This window comes from Leucoraja erinacea, chromosome 16, assembly GCF_028641065.1.
Source record: "Leucoraja erinacea ecotype New England chromosome 16, Leri_hhj_1, whole genome shotgun sequence".
NCBI classification, from domain to species: Eukaryota; Metazoa; Chordata; class Chondrichthyes; order Rajiformes; family Rajidae; genus Leucoraja; species Leucoraja erinaceus.
Genome location: NC_073392.1, coordinates 4,578,402 through 4,598,380, shown reverse-complemented (window position 1 = coordinate 4,598,380; position 19,979 = coordinate 4,578,402). Strand labels below are relative to the sequence as shown.

Below are 19,979 nucleotides of genomic sequence, written 5' to 3'. Positions count from 1 at the left end.
CTGCTTCAGTTAGCTCACTGATATATATATTTTGAGAGAAAAAAAAAGATTGTGATGATGATGAACCTTGGGTTGCTTCTTATCCATCAGAGACCCATGGTCGGTTTCTCATAATAAAAATGCTTAATTCATAATCAAATCCGGAAATAGACAAAAAGAAGAAAGCGGTGGGAACTTGTTAGGGAAGTGATGACAGTGTAGAGATTTTAAAAAGTACTTGTCCCAGGAGAAATATATTGTAGACTGTTGAAAGATTCACGAGAGGAATTATACAGGATTTGACCTGTATAATTACCATTGACCACAGGGCTGGTGCTGGACTATTAATTGGAGGACTATTAATGTACTGTTGTTTAAAATGAGAAGAAGGACAAACTAAGTAATTACAAATGAGTTTAACTTACTGTAGTGGGGGCTAAATTATTGGAATCAATTCTGAGATTCAGTATAAACTATCATTGAGAAAGACAATGATTCATCAAGGAAGTCAGTATGGATTTGTTAAGGGCAAGTCACAATGGACTAACTTGATTTAAGTTTTTGAGGGGGTACCAAGGGTAATTGATCAAAGCAGTGCTCTTGCTGCAGTCTGTGGATCTCAGCAAGGCCTTACACAAGGAGCTGTGTGGCAGGTTGCCAAGAAATGAAGGATATGAGGGGAAAGTGACAAATTTGATCCACAGATAAAAGTTGGTTCTATGGCAGAAAGTTGACAGGAATGCTTGACAAATGTGTTTTTTTGTGAATGTAAGGCTAGTATTGCTGGAGTTACATGAGGCTCAGTATTTGATCTGTTGCAGTTTGTTGTGCACATTAATGATTTATACTTGCATATTACAGGCATGATATGGAGGATTTTGGGAGATGCAAAAATTGTCTGTATGACTTAAAGAGAGGAGGAAAGCTTTTGACTTCAGAAGGATATAATGGTCTGGTCAGTTGGGTAAATCAGCCTTGAAAGTGCCTTAATTGTGTTTGTAAAGCCCTAACCTGCAGGGCTACTGATTATATGCTACAATGTGGGATTAGGTTGAATAACTCATGTGTGACCAGCACAGACATGATGGGTGGAAAGGCCTCCTTAGTATCATAATCTTTCCACAATTCTACACCAATGGCCCAATGGCATCTTTATTATCAAGTGTAGAGAGATACAGTGAAATACTTGTTCTGCATGTTATCCATCAAATAATATCCTGTATGACAGTACAATAGATCCTCTTTTGGAATAGCACGCAGAGAGTTGCCACGTTCCATCTCCTGTCTCAAAGTCGAATCACTTGGGGGCCTGCAACTAATCTATATCAACAACTTGGATGCAAGAACAGTTCATGTTTGTAGATGCGAGGGAAGTTGAGTTAGAGAAAGCAACATAAAATATCAAAGCATGTTAGATAAAATCTGTTAATAGCAAGAACGCCCTTTGTTCTGTGTCTATTCCCAGTTCACTGTGTACCTTATTCTTTCTGTCAAATGTGTCCTCTTTGTTTGTATCACTCCAACAATCTTGCTCAGTTTGGTTGTAAGTAAAACACTGAATTAAAATGCTACTACTTTATTTGCTCTTTACAAAGGGTGTAATTTTCTGGTTGAGTGTATCCACAGCTATTCCCATTAAGTCAATGTTTACATGTTGAATTTTGACAGTTGTTACTTTATGTGCCATATTATAAAACAATCATTTAACCTTGTGACTGTAATAGAAGAAGACAACCTCTCCGTGGATTTGCTCAAAGTAAGAGGGAAACAAACTAATATCTTTCCACTCACTTGCCCTGAATAATGTCTGTAAATTGATCTCAGAAACATTGCTGCATTAAAAGTAGATGGCAGATGAGGACTGGATTGTAACATTCCCCGCAGACAGCTTTCATTTTCCCTGCACTGATACTTTTCACTTCTCAATTTAGATGAGATACAAGCCATCATACTGAATGTCTGAGGCATTCAGAGTAGATGGAGGCAGCAATGCTCATTGAAAAAACATGACGAGTTTTCGTTGGGTATTTAAAAAGAACCTTTACCAATTCGCATTTCTCAAATAACTTGATGTTTTAATACCTCATTATGACTTTTTATTCTGGCACCGAATAGGAACTGATATTGTATAGAACTCACAGAAAAATTATTGCGCAACTTCCTAAGAATTTTAGTATGAGAGGACAGAGTTTGATTTTTTTTTTCATATATCCACAGAGAGTATTATTTCTTATCAGGTATCTTTGTACTTTTAATGCAACAACAGGACTTTAAGATTTAATATACTTAATTCTACAATCCATTCGCACTATAACATGCTAAATTACTGCTTTTGATTGAATGATTTGTTCTCAGATATATCGTTCTATTGAATCAATAACTGGTTAGGAAAGGAGGCCAGTTACAGTGCTTCACCTTGATAGAATTGACCTTGGAACCGATGGGGACACATTTCAAAATCAACTTTCCTATGTTGTACTAGTTCAGCTTTCTACCTGGTAATGAAAAAGTAAAATTCCAGCTGGATTATATCATCACTGAACTGCAATCCTCTTGGCATTACTTATTTATAATGCAGAGGACAATTTGTACCTCAAAACATTAATTTTAATTTTATTTTTTTTCAATAACATTTTCTCATAAGAACTTGTATTATTTAGCACTAACGTGTCATGTTTGTTGATGAGTTGTGAGAGCCCCAACACTAAGGCCAAGTAAAGCATCCTTAAACACGTGCGGCAGAAATCGCTAGATGTTGGTAAGTACCAGAGTCATAAAGCACGGAAACAGGCTCTTTGGCCCAACTTGCCGTTGCTGACCAAGAAGCAGCATGAGGGGAATCAAAAACATATGTTCATTCGATCCTCTCAAGCTCTCCTATCTTTTTTTTAATGCCATCTTAACATCTGAAGTTAGATGGTGATGTACAGTGCACTCAGAAAGGATTCAGTCCCCTTCAATTTTTCCACATTTTGTTACGTTATTATTCTAAAATGGATTAAATTATTTTTTTTTTTATCATCGATCTACACGCAATACCTCATAATAAAAAAGCGAAAACAGGATTTTAGAAATTTTTGCAAAGTATTTAAAAAGTAATAACTGAAATATCACATTTACACAAGTATTCAGACCCTTTACCCAGGATTTTGTTGAGGCACCTTTGGCAGCGATTACAGCCTCAAGTCTTCTTGGGCATGACACTACAAGCTTGGCACACCTGTATTTGGGTAATTTCTCCCATTCTTCTCTGCAGATCCTCTCAAGCTCTGTCGGGTTGGATGGGGAGCGTCGATGCACAGCTATTTTCAGGTCCCTCCAGAGATGTTCAATCGGGTTGAAGTCCGGGCTCTGGCTGGGCCACTCATGGACATTCACAGACTTGTCACAAAGCCACGCCTGTGTTGTCTTGGTTGTGTGTTTATGGTCATTGTTCTGTTGAAAGGTGAACCTCCGCCCCAGTCTGAGGTCCAGAACGCTCTGGAGCAGGTTTTAGACAATAGACAATAGGCGTGGGAGTAGGCCATTTGGCCCTTCGAGCCAGCAACGCCATTCAATGTGATCATAGCTGATCATCCACAATCAGTACCCCATTCCTGCCTTCTCCCCATATCCTCTAATTCCGCTATCTTTAAGAGCCCTATCTAGCTCTCTCTTGAAAGTATCCAGAGAACTGGCCTCCACCACCCTCTGAGGCAGAGAATTCCAATTTTCATCAAGGATCTCTCTGTACTCTGTACAGACCTCTGACCGACATACACTACAAACCAACTGACTCACATGGCTATCTGGACTACACGTCTTCCCACCCTGCTCCCTGTAAAGACTCCATCCCCTACTCCCAATTCCTCCGCCTACGCCGCATCTGCTCCCAGGATGAGACGTTCCACACCAGGGCATCAGAAATGTCCTCGTTCTTCAGGGAACGGGGATTCCCCTCCGCCACCATAGATGAGGCTCGCACCAGGATCTCATCCATACCCCGCAACACTGCTCTCTCTCCCCATCCCCGCACTCGCAACAAGGGCAGAGTCCCCCTAGTCCTCACCTTTCACCCCACCAGCCAGCAAATACAACACATAATCCTCCGCCATTTCTGCCACCTCCAACGTGACCCCACCACTCGCCACATCTTCCCATCTCCCCCTATGTCTGCCTTCCGCAAAGACCGCTCCCTCCACAACTCCCTTGTCAATTCTTCCCTTCCCTCCCGTACCACCCCCTCCCCGGGCACTTTCCGTTGCAACCGCAAGAAATGCAACACCTGTCCCTTCACCTCCCCCCTCGACTCCATTCAAGGACCCAAGCAGTCGTTCCAGGCGCGACAAAGGTTCACCTGTATCTCCTCCAACCTCATCTACTGCATCCGCTGCTCTAGATGTCAGCTGATTTACATCGGGCAGACTAACCGGAGGTTGGGCGATCGTTTCGCCGAACACCTCCGCTCAGTCCGCAATAACCTACCTGAATTCCCGGTGGCTCAGCACTTCAACTCCCCCTCCCATTCCCAATCCGACCTCTATGTCCTGGATCTCCTCCATTGCCAGAGTGAGCAACACCGGAAATTGGAGGAACAGCACCTCATATTCCGCCTGGGTTGCTTGCGTCCGGATGGCATGAACGTTGAATTCTCCCAGTTTTGCTAGCCCTTGCTGTCTCCTCCCCTTCCTTAACCCTCGAGCTGTCTCCTCCCATCCCCCTGCCCTCGGGCTCCTCCTCCTCCCTTTTTCCTTCCTTCTCCCCCCATCAGTCTGAAGAAGGGTTTCGGCCCGAAATGTTGCCTATTTCCTTCGCTCCATAGATGCTGCTGCACCCGCTGAGTTTCTCCAGTATTTTTGTGTACCTTCTCTCTGTACTTTGCTCCGTTCATCTTTCCTTCGATCCTGACTAGTCTTCCAGTTCCTGCCGCTGTAAAACATCCCCACAGCATGATGCTGCCACCACCATGCATCACTGTAGGTATAGTATTGGCCAGGTGATGAGCGGTGCCTGGTTTCTTCCAGATGTGATGCTTGGCATTCAGGCCAAAGAGTTTAATCTTGGTTTAATCAGACCAGAAAATCTTGTTTCTCATGTTCTGAGAGTCCTTTCGGGGTCTTTCGGCAGACTCCAAGCGGGCTGTCATGTGCCTTTTCCTGAAGAGTGGCTTCCGTCTGGCCACTCTACCATAAAGACCCGATTGGTGGAGTGCTGTAGATATAGTTGTCCTTCTGGAAGGTTCTCCAATTTCCACAGAGGAACTCCGGAGCTCTGTCAAAGTGACCATCGGGTTCTTGATCACCTCTCTGACCAAGGCCCTTCTCCCCCGATTGCTCAGTTTGGCCGGGCGGCCAGCTCTATGAAGAGTCCTGGTGGTTACAAAGTTCTTCCATTTAAGAATAACAGAGGCCACTGTGCTCTTCGGGACCTGCAATGCTGCAGAAATTGTTTTATACCCTTCCCCAGATCTGTGTCTCGACACAATCCTGTCTCGAATGTCTACGGGCAATTCCTTTATCTTCATGGCTTGGTTTTTGCTCTGACATGCACTGTCAACTGTGAGACTGGTGTGTGCCTTTCCAAATCATGCCCAATCAATTTAATTTACCACTGGTGGACTCCAACCAAGTTGTGAAAACATCTCAAGGAAAACTCTATGGAAACAGGATGAACCTTAGCTCAATTTTGAGTGTCCTAGCAAAGGGTCTGAATACTTATGTAAATGTGATATTTCAATTATTTCTTTTTAATTACTTTGCAAAAATTTCTAAATGCCTGTTTTTGCTTCTTCATTCTGGGGTATTGTGTGTAGATTGATGATTAAAAAAATGGATTGAATCCATTTTAAAATAAGGCTGTAACGTAACAAAATGTGGAAAGAGTGAAGGGGTCTGAACACTTTCTGAATGTACTGTACATCATATTTGGACCATGCTTTTGCAATTCCCAATTATATTTCTGATCCTCTTTGTATCATCCAGCTATCTTTTCCATGTTTTCCTTATGTCATTCCAATACTTCAGTGCGATAATTTGGCATTATTGTCTTTTGTTTGTCTTGCCTCACTGCACTGATAATGTTGGGATATAAACTCCTAATTCAAAGTCTTGCACTCAGAAGGTAGATGCACACATAAACAATGTCATATTTCAGATTATACATTAAACCATATCCCCATGTTTCCTAAAAAACCTATAGGATGTTGTGAGATGGGTAATGTAAATGTATTTTATTTTTCCTTTATATCCCCACCCCTCAGCTACAACCAAAGTATTTGAGGTTTTTGAAACCTTTTGCTCTCCTGAGTTTATAATGTTTCAAGTGACCATCCAATGCTTTTGGTAGAAACAAGGAACTGCAGAGGTTGGTTTACAAAAAAGGACAAAAAGGTGCTGGAGTAACTCAGCGGATTAGGCTGCATCTCTGGGGAACATGGATTGGTGACTTTTCGGGTCGGGGTCCTTCTTCAAACTGATGGATTGGTCCTGATCTGAAACATCACCTCTCCATGTTCTCCCCTCCATGTTCTCCCGAGATGCTGCCTGACCCGCTGAGTTACTCCATCACTTTGTACATCCAACACTTTTTGTAGTTCTTGAGAGTTTTTTTTCTCTATATCGCCATATCCCAAAGGGGTTGCAATGTTGTTTTGCCGTTTTTCATTATCCAAACTTTGTATCCTTGGAAAGCTACTGACCTTAGTTGAGTTTAATGAAGTTATTTTATATTCTTTTAAAATTGCAGATAGCAGATTCTGCTGACTCAATCAATTTCTTATTGATTCATTTGTATATCAATTTTAATTCATTTTTATTGCATACGTCTTTGATCTTTTTGAATTTCAAAGACACTGTACTAAAAAGCAAGCCAGGAATTATATTGAACGTATTTTTGAAATGAGTGGAATGGTTTTCATTTACAAGTATAAGCTTTTCAATTTTTCTAGGAGGTCTCAAAGACTAAATTAATTAAAAAATGCAGATCTGGTTGGTCACAGACAAGTATCCCAAATGGAAATAAATGGTCATGGTGCTTAACTATCAGCAAGGGACATGAACTCATTTGTAATTCATTTCTGACCATCTGCTCATTTGTATAATATGTATAAAGAGAGACTATTTTCATGCTTTGTTTCTCTTGATGAAAGATGTATGTCATTGCACCAGGCTCTATGAATGAAGGGGCTGTTATGAAGAACAATGGTTGTTGCAGGTATAAAGAACACAAAGGATGTTTGTCAGATGTCCAGAATGGTCAAAAACAAAAATCAAATGTTTCTAACACAATGCACACGGTCTCTGGGTAATGGATGGGTTCCAATTTTACAGACATTGACAGAAGTTTATTCTGTCCACAAGTCTGAAAATCCACAGAAATCGCTCAATATGTTAACCATATCTCCATAGTATTGCAATAAATTGCACCTAAATCCCATAAGACTGGTTGGAAAGAACAATTACCAAAAGTAGAGAGAGAGAAGAAACAAGTTTTGCTAGTCATAAGAAAGACTGTAACTTATGTTGGACTTTCAACTTTAATAATATTATGGGAATTCAGTCATATGTAACGGTTTATAAGTAGGGATTTAAATGATATGTGGTGGTCACTCTCTTAAAAACAATTTAATTGGACAGGATGACATGAGACGGTTTCAAATATTATATAAACACAAAGAACTCAATAGATTTATTTTTTGTGTCTCCCAACACAAAACGTTGCTCAAACATTTAGCTGAATAGTTTGATATTGCAAGATTTCTTTGCTCAGTTAATGTCGCTGGAATAAATGTAGTTTGGAAATCCCAAAGTAGTCTATTGTTAGAAACAACATGTCAGGAGCAATGCATTTTTTTTTACTGTATTTTTCTTTGTTGTCGTACAAAATTGTTTCGTCGTGTTTGGTTCAAGCTTCAAATGTCTCCACTTTTCTGGAGATTCACAGAAATTGGCAACTGGCCAGAATTTGAGCAAGGGACTGCTATTCAGCAGTGACTTGATATTTTGCTGAGGCCCAACCACACCTGAGGCTCCCATTGCCTCCGAGGCCCCACCCACCACCGCCGAGGCTTAAGCTGCCGCCGAGGTTCCCATCGCCACCACCGCTGAGGCTTCTTCGGCCTAGGCTGGCTTCTCCGCAGTCCCCTGGGAGGCCTGTGGGGCGAGTCGGGCCTACAGGAGCATGTTCCAGTTGGCACTGCAACCAGAACTTCTTCTGCAGTGTAATGTTAAAGTTTTCTCTGAACTCTCTTTGTGTTGGAAGGGCTGCTAACCAGTGTTTAAGCTATTCAAAGTTATTTATTTTTTAGCATAGAGAGCCATTGGGAAGAGGAGTTAAGTTTTTAATCTAGTAAGTGCTCACTCTTACTAACTACTTACTAACTAGTTGTTACTTGAATCAAGTTTCATTTAAAAAAACATTATGAGTTTGACTTGAATTTTCATGATCATGTAATTGAGACCTCCTCCCTTAACCATTACCTATTCCCTCTCAAAATTCCACCTTGAAAGTTGCAGTGCATGTACACAATATCTATATATGCATTGAAACATTAAGAGCCCTGCTATTATCAGCTATTCTATAAATTTGGTCAACTTTTAAATTGTTCGCTTTCATGCTTACTGAATTAAAGTGCCCATCAATGGATACTAGGGCCACTAGCTATTGAACCTTTACACAAACATCAAGCAAAAGAACAAAACCGATATTAGTCAATATGAAAAATTGTGAATAATCATAGAAATTGCTAGAATTAGGAAGTCAAGCAGAAACTTTTGAGCGAGAGACAAGAGCCCTTTCCTGTAGCAGAGAAGTGCGATAATGAACGCTGCAAATGTAGCTCTCATGGTTGAATAAGTGGTGTTTGAGATGTGGATGTGTGAAGTATGGATGATACACTGGAGCGTATGAGTGTTCGGCCGCACAAATATTGTTGATCGCTCTGTGGTGGGCATGAGATGCTTTCAGCAAGTCTGAGGAATCGATGGGCCATTGTATTTCAAGATATTGACCTTAGCCAATCTTATGATGTCAATTAACTTTCACAATAATCTATTCATGTCTTTGTGGCTTAATTGTTCAAATTATTGCACCTCTGTGTGCTCTTGATTTTCTTTTATTCAAATCTCCTTGAGAAGTAAGCCTTTTAACAAGGATTGGAAATGTTATTACAGCTGATGTGTTTGTCAGCTTATTAACAACAATATTGAGAAAATCAAATTAATTTGTTATTTTCCTGTCTAATAAAAGAAGAACAGAAACTTGAACTCAGTGTGTTCCCTGGACGCAGTAATGTGTTTAGCCGGGAGTAGAGGTACTGTTTCTTTGAGCTAAAGATGAACTTTATTGAAACACGGATGGAATTTCAGAATTACCTGTATGGACTGGGCCTAAAGGGGTGATTGTATCCTTATAAATATTTGTCACTTTAAATCTTATCACTATTCCTCTATAACTATGGTTCTTATGCTATTCCAGCAAGGCTGACTGTAAGCTTGAGGACCAACACCTTGTCTTCCAACCCAGCCCATTTTTAGCATTTTAGACTTAATATTGAGTAAATACATTTCAGATAATTTGCTATACCAGTCTTGTATCATTCATTTTCAGCTTTGTTTTTATTTGCCAATGTTTGTAAATGTTGATTTAATTTGTACCCTCCTACTTACACCTCCACAACACAATCTTTTTCAGTCACTTTCCTTTCTGCACCTTTTTAGCAGACATTACCAATGCCTTTATTATTCACTCCTTAGATCTCCATCTTATCACAGACCTCCCCTTTTATTCTCTCCAGTCTCTTCCCTTAATCAGGTATTTAAGTCTCTTCCCTTAATCAGGTATTTCCTCAACTCTGATTGAAGGCAAGCTGATTTGAAATGTTAGTTTTGTTTCAGCTTCCACAGAAGCTGCTCTGTCTGCTGAGCATTTCCAATAATTACAGATTGTTTATTTCCATCACCCATGAGCAACAAATAGTCTGATTCGGAAATACAGCATGGCACTGAATTAAACCATTTCTGAAGTTTCTTGCTGTGTGTTTTGCTGAGTAAAATCTCTGTTTTAAAATTACTTTCAGTAGCTTCTTAGACTTGTAGATAGTACTTCAGACTCAATGGTGGAACAGACTTTGAAAAGAAAAACTTCCATGTGCATTATACCTAGCAAAACATAATTGTTTCAGCTCTGCCTGCAGGCACAATGAGTGGCTACCAAGGTGGCGCAGAGAGTCTTTCATGCATACTGATATACCTAGCATCCTGAATCTTTTCAAAACATTGGGAAGGGAATCCTCTGTGAAACCCATTAATGCCAGTACTAGTACTGAAAAGAAGAATTAAATAAGTTACATTCTCTTATTATTATCCATAATAGGATTTTCGATGGGTTCAGTTAACACCTGGTTATCAAGGAGCATTTTTTTTTAATTCCTACACTGGCCAATTCTAATTGTCTTTGAAAATTTAATAATGCACTGCCTCCTTGAAATGGTAAGGAGGATCGAGTATAAAGTCCCAAAGTTATACAGCACAGAAACAGGCCCTTCAGCTTAACCTGTTCATGCTGACCAAATCTAAGCTAGTCCCATTTATTTGTGAAAATAGACACAAAACACTGGAGTAACTCAGCAGGTCAGACAGCATCTCTGGTGAAAAGCAATAGTTAACGTTTTGGGTCGAGACCCTTTGCGTTTACCTCATATCCCTCTAAAGCCCTATCGAGGTACACGTCCAAGTGTATTTTAAATACGTACTTACCTCAACTACCTGCTCTGAAAGCTCATTCCATACACACACCACTCTTTGAGTGAAAGTTGTTCCTCGGGTTCCTATTAAATCTTTTCCCTCTCACCTTGAACCCTATGTCCAATGGCTCCCGATACCATGTTAAAGCCTATCTATTCATCCTATCTATTCCCTCTTGCTTTTATGCACCTCCGTAGGATCACCCCTCAGCCTCCTGTGCTCCAAGGAATAAAGTCCCAGCTTGGTCAACCTCTCCCAATAGCTCAGGGCCTCAAGTGCTGGCAACATTATCATACACTCTGCACTCTTTCCAGCTTAATGACATTATTCTGAAACTAGGGCGACCAAGCCTGACCACAATGCTCCAGCCTATTTGGAGTATTCATTGCAGTGTGCAGCATGAGTTCATTTGTATCTACATATATATTTTTCAGATTATGTTCAATTGTATTAATTAAATGACATGCACACTTAAGAAAAAAGCACTGATTTTAATAGCAGCAAAATAAATCTATTTATCCTACAAGCAAAATTACATCACTGCACAATAATTGATTTTGTTGGATTTTAATTATAATATTACTTGAAATATCATTATATTACCAACAGAAAAATGTTTCTACAAGCTCAGAAAGTAATGAAATTATCAGCAACTATGTTTCAAAGCAATCATGCCATTTATCATTTTCTTTCAAGAACACTCAATGAAAGTATTCTTTTCCATGAGTAAAATAGTCCATCCTTGGGTAACAAAGAGAGTTAAGGATAATAAATTAAAGAAGAGGCTTAGAATCGTCCCAGAAGAATAATAAGCAAAAAGATGGGGAAAATTGTGGGTGTCAAAAATGAAATGTCACTGATGATTCACTGTCCACAAGGGAGCAGAACATTGCAAATTTAAACACAATAAGTTGGAAGAACTCAGCGGGTCAAGCAGTATCTGTGGAGGGAATGGACATTCTACATTTCGGGTCGGCATCCTTGTTTAGTCCCAACAAGTTACTTCAACACTTTGCGTTTTGCTCAAGATCACAGCGTCTACAGTGCCTTGCGTATCGATTGCAGGTTTTAATTCAGACACCCACATAATCTTACTTGTTAATATTTTCATTTTTGTGTATTTTGAAAGCATCTTACTCACTCTTCTTCCATAATGTGTTTTCTCTTTTAAAGGTTTGAATCAGTTTGAAAGCAAGAATGGCCACTTTTAGATTTGGACAACACCTCATTAAGTCCTCTGTTATCTTCCTGCAAACTGAACTGTCTTTTGCAATCGTGAACAGAAAGCCAGTGGTTCCTGGACGTATCCTTTAAAACCCCAGCTTTAACTCCTTTTTCTTCACAGGAACAATTGTATTCTGCTCAGCCAGCACACCTAGACCAGGTAAGCTCATGCTTAAATGATTGGATTGTACAAAGAAAGCTTTATCCTGAAATAATTGGAATATTATGTCTCACCAATGGAAAGCTATTTGGAAACCTATTGCCTTACAATATTTTCAATTGTTGGATCAAAACACAATTGCCCTGAAAGGAATCACGAGATAAATTTAAAATGCTTATGGCATTAAGATTTAACTGTTCAAGGAAAAATATTGATTATTTTCAGCTTTCGTTTCCAAATGAGATTAAAAAGGTAAGCCTCTCCTCTTCAACACGATCACATATGAAGTCTTTATGAATGTTTATTCAGCGTACTTATTTTATCATTGTTAATGTACAAATTTAGATAACACAAATCCACAACTGTTACTTGTGCTCCATAATATCTCTCTTCTTTTCCCGCAATCTAAGCAGTGGTACAGATATAATTGTTGATCTTGGTGATTTATAGCTACTGCTTTCAGGTGTGGTGATAGCTTCTTTCCATCTATTGCTCTTGCTATATCTCCACAAAGATTTAATCGCCATTTGTTGCAGCAGACTGTTCAAGCATGTTGAGGTTACCATTGAAAAAAAGTCACTTTGCTGACCGTAATTCATGTCTCTACTCCTAGCTCGTTCCTTTATCTACATCTGTACTTGCTAGCAGAAACTCTCTTTCTACATCTCCTCTGGTGCAATTTGATTCTCATCTTTTTTGCTTAACAATGGACAATATCCTGGATATCCATAAGGGCCAACTATGCTCATGCTGGAACACACGAGCATAGATGTGAGATGTTATATATTATTATGCAATCCATTAGATTGTTTATTTTCATGCTCAGAAGTACTATTATATTGGTACACATTTATACCCTTTGAAATTAATGGTAGACAGTATCACAAAAGGTTTTGAAAAGCGGGAAAGCATTTGAAAGCTAATAGATTCCAGTATGCAAAAACGTCTAAATATTTTGGCTGTAGATGAGGGATTTGGAGTTATCTGTTAGTTTATAACAGCTGATTTTCTGGAGTTCTAACTCCTGCTTCTATGAAGTTAATTTGATTTGAAAAATTGTGTGACTTAGTACTACATACAAAGAAATGATATGTTTATGTGACATGCTGTGGTGAGATTAATCTTGGATAAGTTTGCAAAGATCACTAAAATGGCAAGTAGCTATTTAATTGATTTAGTGTTGTTGTTTTGTGCCCAAAGATCTTAAAGGAATCGTAAATTTGAATTACCTTTCTATCATATTTGTGTGTTTTTTCAATTTCCTGTGAATTTCCAATGACTATGGAGATGTTTCTAATTGAGTGCAAAATTCCAATGGAATGCCATTCTCTATTTTGTTTATTTTGTACTCCTTCAAGAGAAGGGTTTGTCCTTGAAGCAATTTGATTTCCATTCAATTTTTAACTAAGGCACAGATGAGGGCAAGCAACCAATTGTGAATTCCCGTTCACTTCCTGCCTGCAGCTTATCTTCGACTGGCCACATAAGAGAATGACCTGTGAGCCGACTTGAACAAAATTAATTTAAATGAACGCTGCAGAAATATCAAGTTGAACTGAAAAGTCTTCTTGGTGGGATATCAATTTGGGTTTTCATACATTGAAGCAAATGCATTCGATATGAAAGTGGTTATTTAAATCTTTTATTAAATATGGATAATTGTATGTTTGTAAAAGCATTGTGGAATTGACATTTTTTTGCCTTGTAGTTGAATTGTTAAAAAATATCGATAACATGATGGACGAAGAGTCGATAGCTCGTATCGTAAAATAGTCGATAGCTCGTATAGTACAGGAAGTGTAAAGAATCCGAATAGTGTAAAGCATAATTCAATTTGTACCCGAAACATTTAGACTGCTTCTACCTATTAAATTCTAAATTAATTACCAGCATATTCGTTCCATTTCAAATTTCCATTGCTGGCCTGGACATAGTTTCAACAAACCTATTATTTTCTTATGAAATGGAGGAAATTTACAAGTTGTTCACAGTAACCTTCCATACTCAAATGCTGTTTGCTTCAGAAATAATGCTTTTTTATGATGGCAGTATAATCATTCAAATATGAAAAGCAATGGTTTATAACAAAAATATGTTTTACCTCGAGGCAAATATTTAACTTTCTTACTTTGATTGCTCCTTTTGAATGTTTTTCTTTTTGTGGTTTTATTATAATAACTGGATTTTGCACAATTCAAATAGTTTAAAGAATTTTGTTAGCTTCAAACATAAATACAGTAATTTTCTCATCATACTTGAGTATGTTTGCACATGCAAGGTAATTGGCTGGTGTTTCAATCCTTTTCCAGGTGTAATTTTAAAACTATTTGGGCAAAAATCTGAAATCAGAAAACCAGATCTTTGATGTTGAGGAAAAGAGGGAAATAATTCTGAGAAAAAACATATTTGATACTTTGTAAAGAAAAATTTGCAGGAGGCACTGAGGGCTGGAAAGTATAAAGGGCTTGTCCCACTTGGGCGACAGCCTAAAAAGAGGTTGTCGTGTCGTGGTCGGTCCGCGACGTGGTCGTGACGCGGTGCGACACACGTGGTGATGCATTTAATGATGCGCGGTAATGCGCGATGTCTCCCTGCCGCCCCAGGATTTTGGAATGTTCAAAATCCTCGCGTGACATCTGCGTGTCTTATGTCATGTGCCCTTTCGCACGATAACGTACGGGTGATGCACGGTCATTGCCTATGCTCATTTATTTTGCGTCACCGTGCATCACCATGCGTCACTCGTACATCGTCGTGCGTCATGCTGCGTCAAGATAGGTTGCGGCGGGTCCCTTTTATAGGGAAACAGGTCAAACAAATAACGTCACGCGCCCCAGATGATGCAGGCGACATCGGGTGTCAGTCACTGTCGTCCGTTGTCGCCCATAAAATCACAAAGTGGAACAGGCCTTTAAGACTTCCAAACACTTTCTACCTGATCTGCCACGGAGATTTTTGGAGCCCAGGGGGGTTCCTGCAATTTTCTAGTTACCTCCCAAACCCACACAGTTTGATCCATACAAGTTCAGTGACTCCATTTTAATTCAACGGAATGGCTCGGAATGAGTTCCAGGCAATATTTAACGTACTTGAGTTAATTTAGTGTAGTTTGTTAACATGAGTACATTTAATCTTGTTTTCTGGTGTTTGTAAATATTTTAATTTCTTCATGTATAATTAATCTTTAGTAGATTCTTCACGTTAATGAATGTCAGAGAAATGCATCTTCATTCAGCCTGATGACAGTTTTGATAGTTGGCAAGACTGGGCTTTACTTCGTTAATCATCTTGAAGTTGGACTTGTTGGCTCTGGTGGGAAGGCTCTGTGCATCACCGCAGAGTAGGGGGGCAGCTATGCAAGGCCTTGCCATTCACCAAGGCAGGGAGGAGTAGGAAGCCATATTTACCAGTGATATCGCATGTAGCGCATTTAAAATTTGGTCACATAAGACCCAGAGTCCCAGGATTAACAAGCCAAGCAGAAAGGAAGATGGCATCTCAAACATATCTTTACTACCACTGCCCGTTTCTTCAGACAGTGTGCTTCATTCAGTGTGCTTTCAAAATCTGATGATGCATGTGTCTATATATAGATTGCAATCGTCAGTACCAATCTAAGTCTTTTGTTTAACATGTTGTGTGTCTCCATCATTTTGTAAAATCAGCATCGTTCTTGTAAGATCCACAGATTGCCCTGTGATTTGAAACTGTTGTTTCTCATGAGGCTTTTCAATTGCTTTGATTCAAGCAGAGTTCTCTTTTTAGATCCTGGCAGAGGGTGAGCAGGATTCTGAATATCTGAATTGTCAAATCCAAAGGGACTGTCAATCAAATTCAATGAAAAACATCATATCAGTGCATGTTTGAAAACTATTTGTTGGATTCTCTCTTGCACCTGCTACCAACTGCAATAACAAGTTTACAGCTCTCTTTTGGGAACACCTTGGCATAATTCTGGCATCTGGCCCATTTCACGTATGACTGTAAGGGTGTGCCTACAATTCACTGCATTTAGTGCAAAAAGTACATGGAAGTACAAAGAAGAGTCTGTATAAGAATGTTAATAAGCAAACAGATGCAGAATAAGATGACAATATATTTCCTTCTTTCCAGTGGACATTCAGGAGAAACCTAGAAGGAGAATAGACAATAGACAATAGGTGCAGGAGTAGGCCATTCGGCCCTTCGAGCCGAATGTGATCATGGCTGATCATCCCAATCAGTACCCTGCCTTCCCCACAAATCCCCTGACTCTGCTATCTTTAAGAGCCCTGTCTAACTCTCTCTTGAAATTATCCAGAGAACCGGCCCCCACCACGAGGTACATAGAAGTAAATATAATGGTGTTTGTTCCAAGTGCCAAACGTATTAAAAGAACAGGGACACAAGGAAATGCAAATGCTGGAATCTTGAGCAAAACAGAAATTACTGGAGGAACTCATCAGGTTAGACAGCATCCGGGGAGGGAATGGACAGGCAACGCTTCGGTCGTGACGATTTCCTTGTGGATGTTCTAGCAGAAAAAGTTACAAGGCCGATATAGAATGTAATACCGAATATTGTGAAGTGGAATAAGAACCTATATACTTTACTTTTCTGTGCTTAAACCAGCTCTGGAAAGGATATTTAGTAAATTGACACAATTGTACTTCATTCATTCTGAATAATTGTATGTATCTGGTCATAGCTCTTGCAGTTTTTATGTCAGTGGGCTTTTTGGTACTCAGAATTTGACTAAAGACTTGGCTTTGAGTCAAAGTGTGCGTTCTTCTCGTAAATTATGGCCTTATGTAGTAACCTGCCCTGACTTTATTCTCCATGCAGATAGAAGAAGGGGGTACGTACCTATATAGGGTAGTAATTACAGGATCATAGTGATAAAATCATACAGCAAGGAACCAGGCACTTCAGCCCAACGTGTCCATTTTGACCAAGATTCCACATCTAAGCTCGTCTCATTTGTAGCAGTCCCAAAATTCACGCTTCATTTGCAATTTTTGCCGCTAAAGTATTTGTTGTACACGTTAGATCAACGGTTCTTAACCTGGGGGGTCGTGATCCCCATGGCGGTCTTTTGGGGTTTTTCTGGGGGTCATGAAGGAGTCATAAATAACATATCAATTTGTTGAGCCCATTTTTAGGAACCTAACAAAGGTACATACCACACACAGTAATTTGTTCGCGTATGCGCGTACGTATACGCACACAAACTGTGTGTGTTGTGAATATCTGCCAAGAATCGCACATATAGTGAAGCATTTCTCAAGTTTGGCTTCACAGGCATTGTTCAAATATCCGTGGTCAAGCTGCAATGTGTTATCTGTGCCAAGGTTTTGAGCCACGAGAGCATGAAGCCCAGACAACTGAAGATCCATTTGGAGTCTTGTCACAGCGACCTGGCGGGGAAGGGCGTGGGCTATTTCAAACGGAAAGAAGCTGCACTCAAGGATTCCCGCATCGATTCGACAGGTCACTGTGCTTGTCAAAATGAAGCAGCGCTGGACGCTTCATACCGGATTGCTTATCGAATCGCACAGACGAAGACACCTCACACCATCGGTGAAGAGCTTATCAAGCCATGCCTTCTCGAAGCAGCGAAGTTGGTGCTGGGGCCAAGTTCAGGCAGATTTCCCTTTCGAATGACACGGTCAAAAGTCGAATCGCGGATATGAGTAATGATATTTTGCTGCAAATAGTGAGCGCTGTGAAGGGCAGTCCAGTGCATTCACTGCAACTGGACGAGTCAACAGATGTTGCCTCATGTTCCCAACTGCTAGCCTGCATTTGTTACCTCAATGGAGAAGCCATTGAAGGAGAAATACCTGTTTGTGGAGCCATTGGCCACTGCCACTCGGGGAGAAGATGTGTTCAGAATGCTGGAAGACTTCCTCCTCAAACACGAGCTTGGCTGGGAATGCCTTGTTGGGGTGTGTACAGATTTGGCACCTTCCATGGTCGGATGCAGATCCGGCTTCAAAGCCTTTGTGAAGGATGTTGCTCCCCATGTCTCCTTCACCCACTGCATGATACATCGCCATGCTTTCGTGATGAAGAATCTCCCTCCTGATCTTCGAGGAGTGCTTTCAGATGTGGTGAAGATTGAGAACCACACCCAAGGGAGCGCAACAAACACAATCTTCAAAGCGATGTGTGAAGAAATGGACGCCGATTATATTGTTCTGATATTCCGCACAGAGGTGCATTGGCTTTCGCGTGGTAAAGTTCTCAATCGTGTGATTCACATTAGAGAGGAAATAGTGCTGTTCTTGGAGAGAGGGTGTACCGAGAAGGAGAATCAGCTTCATGAAAAAGATACAAGATAAACTGTTCATGGTGAAGGTTGCTTACATGGCTGACTTCTTCGTGAGGTGAATTCCTTGAACCTGTCACTTCAAGGAAACCTCCCAATGTTACACACGGCTCGTGACAAAGTGGCAGTGTTCAGGAGGAACCTTTACCAGAGAAGAGTCCAGGACAGTGACATGACTATTTTCCCTGAGATGACGGCTCTCCTGGATGCTACGCCAGATGCTGAATGCCACTTCCATGAGGAGATCTCAACCCACCTTCTGGCAATTAGTGAAGTCATCGAACGTTACTTCCCCGGACTGGACGACCGCTCTCATGATGAGTGCATCATCCAACCCTTTTCCGTTGAAGACGGTGCCATTAGTGATACTGACATGGCTGCGGAAGTTGAATTTTACCGAATTCATGAAGAAGCGCAGCTCAAGAGTGACTTCATGGAACAAGAGCTTGCCACATTTTGGTTGAAAGTGAAGGACTGTCCTGATCTTTCGAAGAGGGCCCTGACCCTATTGGTCCAGTCCCCTCAACCTATTGCTGTGAGGCTGCATTCTCAACCATGGTAACTGAAAACGAAGGCACGCAATAGGCTTGTGATCGACGCTGGCATGAGGTACTGACTGTCGAGCATTGGTCCTCGTTTCGATCGCTTGATGGCTGCAAAGCAATTTCAGCCATCCCATTGACTGAGTATTGGCAGACATGTTTTAATAAATCGGGCTGGTTTAAAAAAAAAAAAAATGTTTCATTGTCACGGTACTGACCAAGAATGTCTGATGCGTAATGGGGCCAAAAAGATTAAGAACCACTGCATTAGAGTATCGCATGGCTTTATACTCGGCAGGTGTGGGTAGTTCATGCAGTTCTTTCTAACACATATATAAATGTGAGAGTAATCCTTGCACACTAAATCTCGTGTTATAAAATATTGCTATGTACTGATTAAAGGTATCTTGTATTATCAGCACCTGCGTTTGCTGGAGTAAATTGTATTTGAACATTGGTTGATTACTTCATAATGTCCTGACAGCACTTTGCTCGTTCCAGCAGAGGGAAGGTCATGGAGCATTGCTTCTGAATAATCAAGGATATTTGTCTTTTCTCCCTGTATCTTTAATAAGCTCCCAATGAAAGCAGAGAGTAAGGATATTGACAAATACTGGATAATTTACATTTGTAACTGCTCAAACTTGCAGGCAGTTCCAATCAGAAAATAGGCAAAGAAATGCAGCAGTCTATTGAAATCTCCCACCGTTACAATGACAGATGGTCTCCACTCCTGGCAAGGCAGGCAATGCTGAACTGAGTTGGCACAACTGAACTTTAGAAATGGCAGGAGGCACATCTGTGCATTCTGGCCAGGAGCAGTCGGAGAAATTGCTTGGAATCCCTCAAGGTTGTGCTTAAAAAAAAAGAAAAAAAAAGAGGATCCATAGGAATGCCCGTCTGGATGGGACAAGGGAGGATGGTGGCCCGAGGACAAATGGCTGCTGACCACGAGGGCCAGCTGGAGGGGTTGTGTGTGGAGGAGCCCTTGATCCAATTCATGAGACCAGTTAGTCGATTACCAAAACTAAATGACATTAATA

General features: G+C 40.4%; 1 protein-coding gene across 1 annotated transcript in view; it reads left to right on the top strand.

Annotated features, from left to right (window-relative positions):
• The window catches only part of fhit (fragile histidine triad diadenosine triphosphatase), a 709,572-nt gene that overhangs the window by 138,762 nt on the left and 550,831 nt on the right, over positions 1-19,979 (top strand). The window contains exon 2 of the mRNA XM_055647581.1: positions 11,874-12,003. Coding sequence (XP_055503556.1) covers positions 11,898-12,003 — 106 coding nt within the window. The 5' untranslated portion in view covers positions 11,874-11,897. The remainder of the gene's footprint in view (positions 1-11,873; positions 12,004-19,979) is intronic.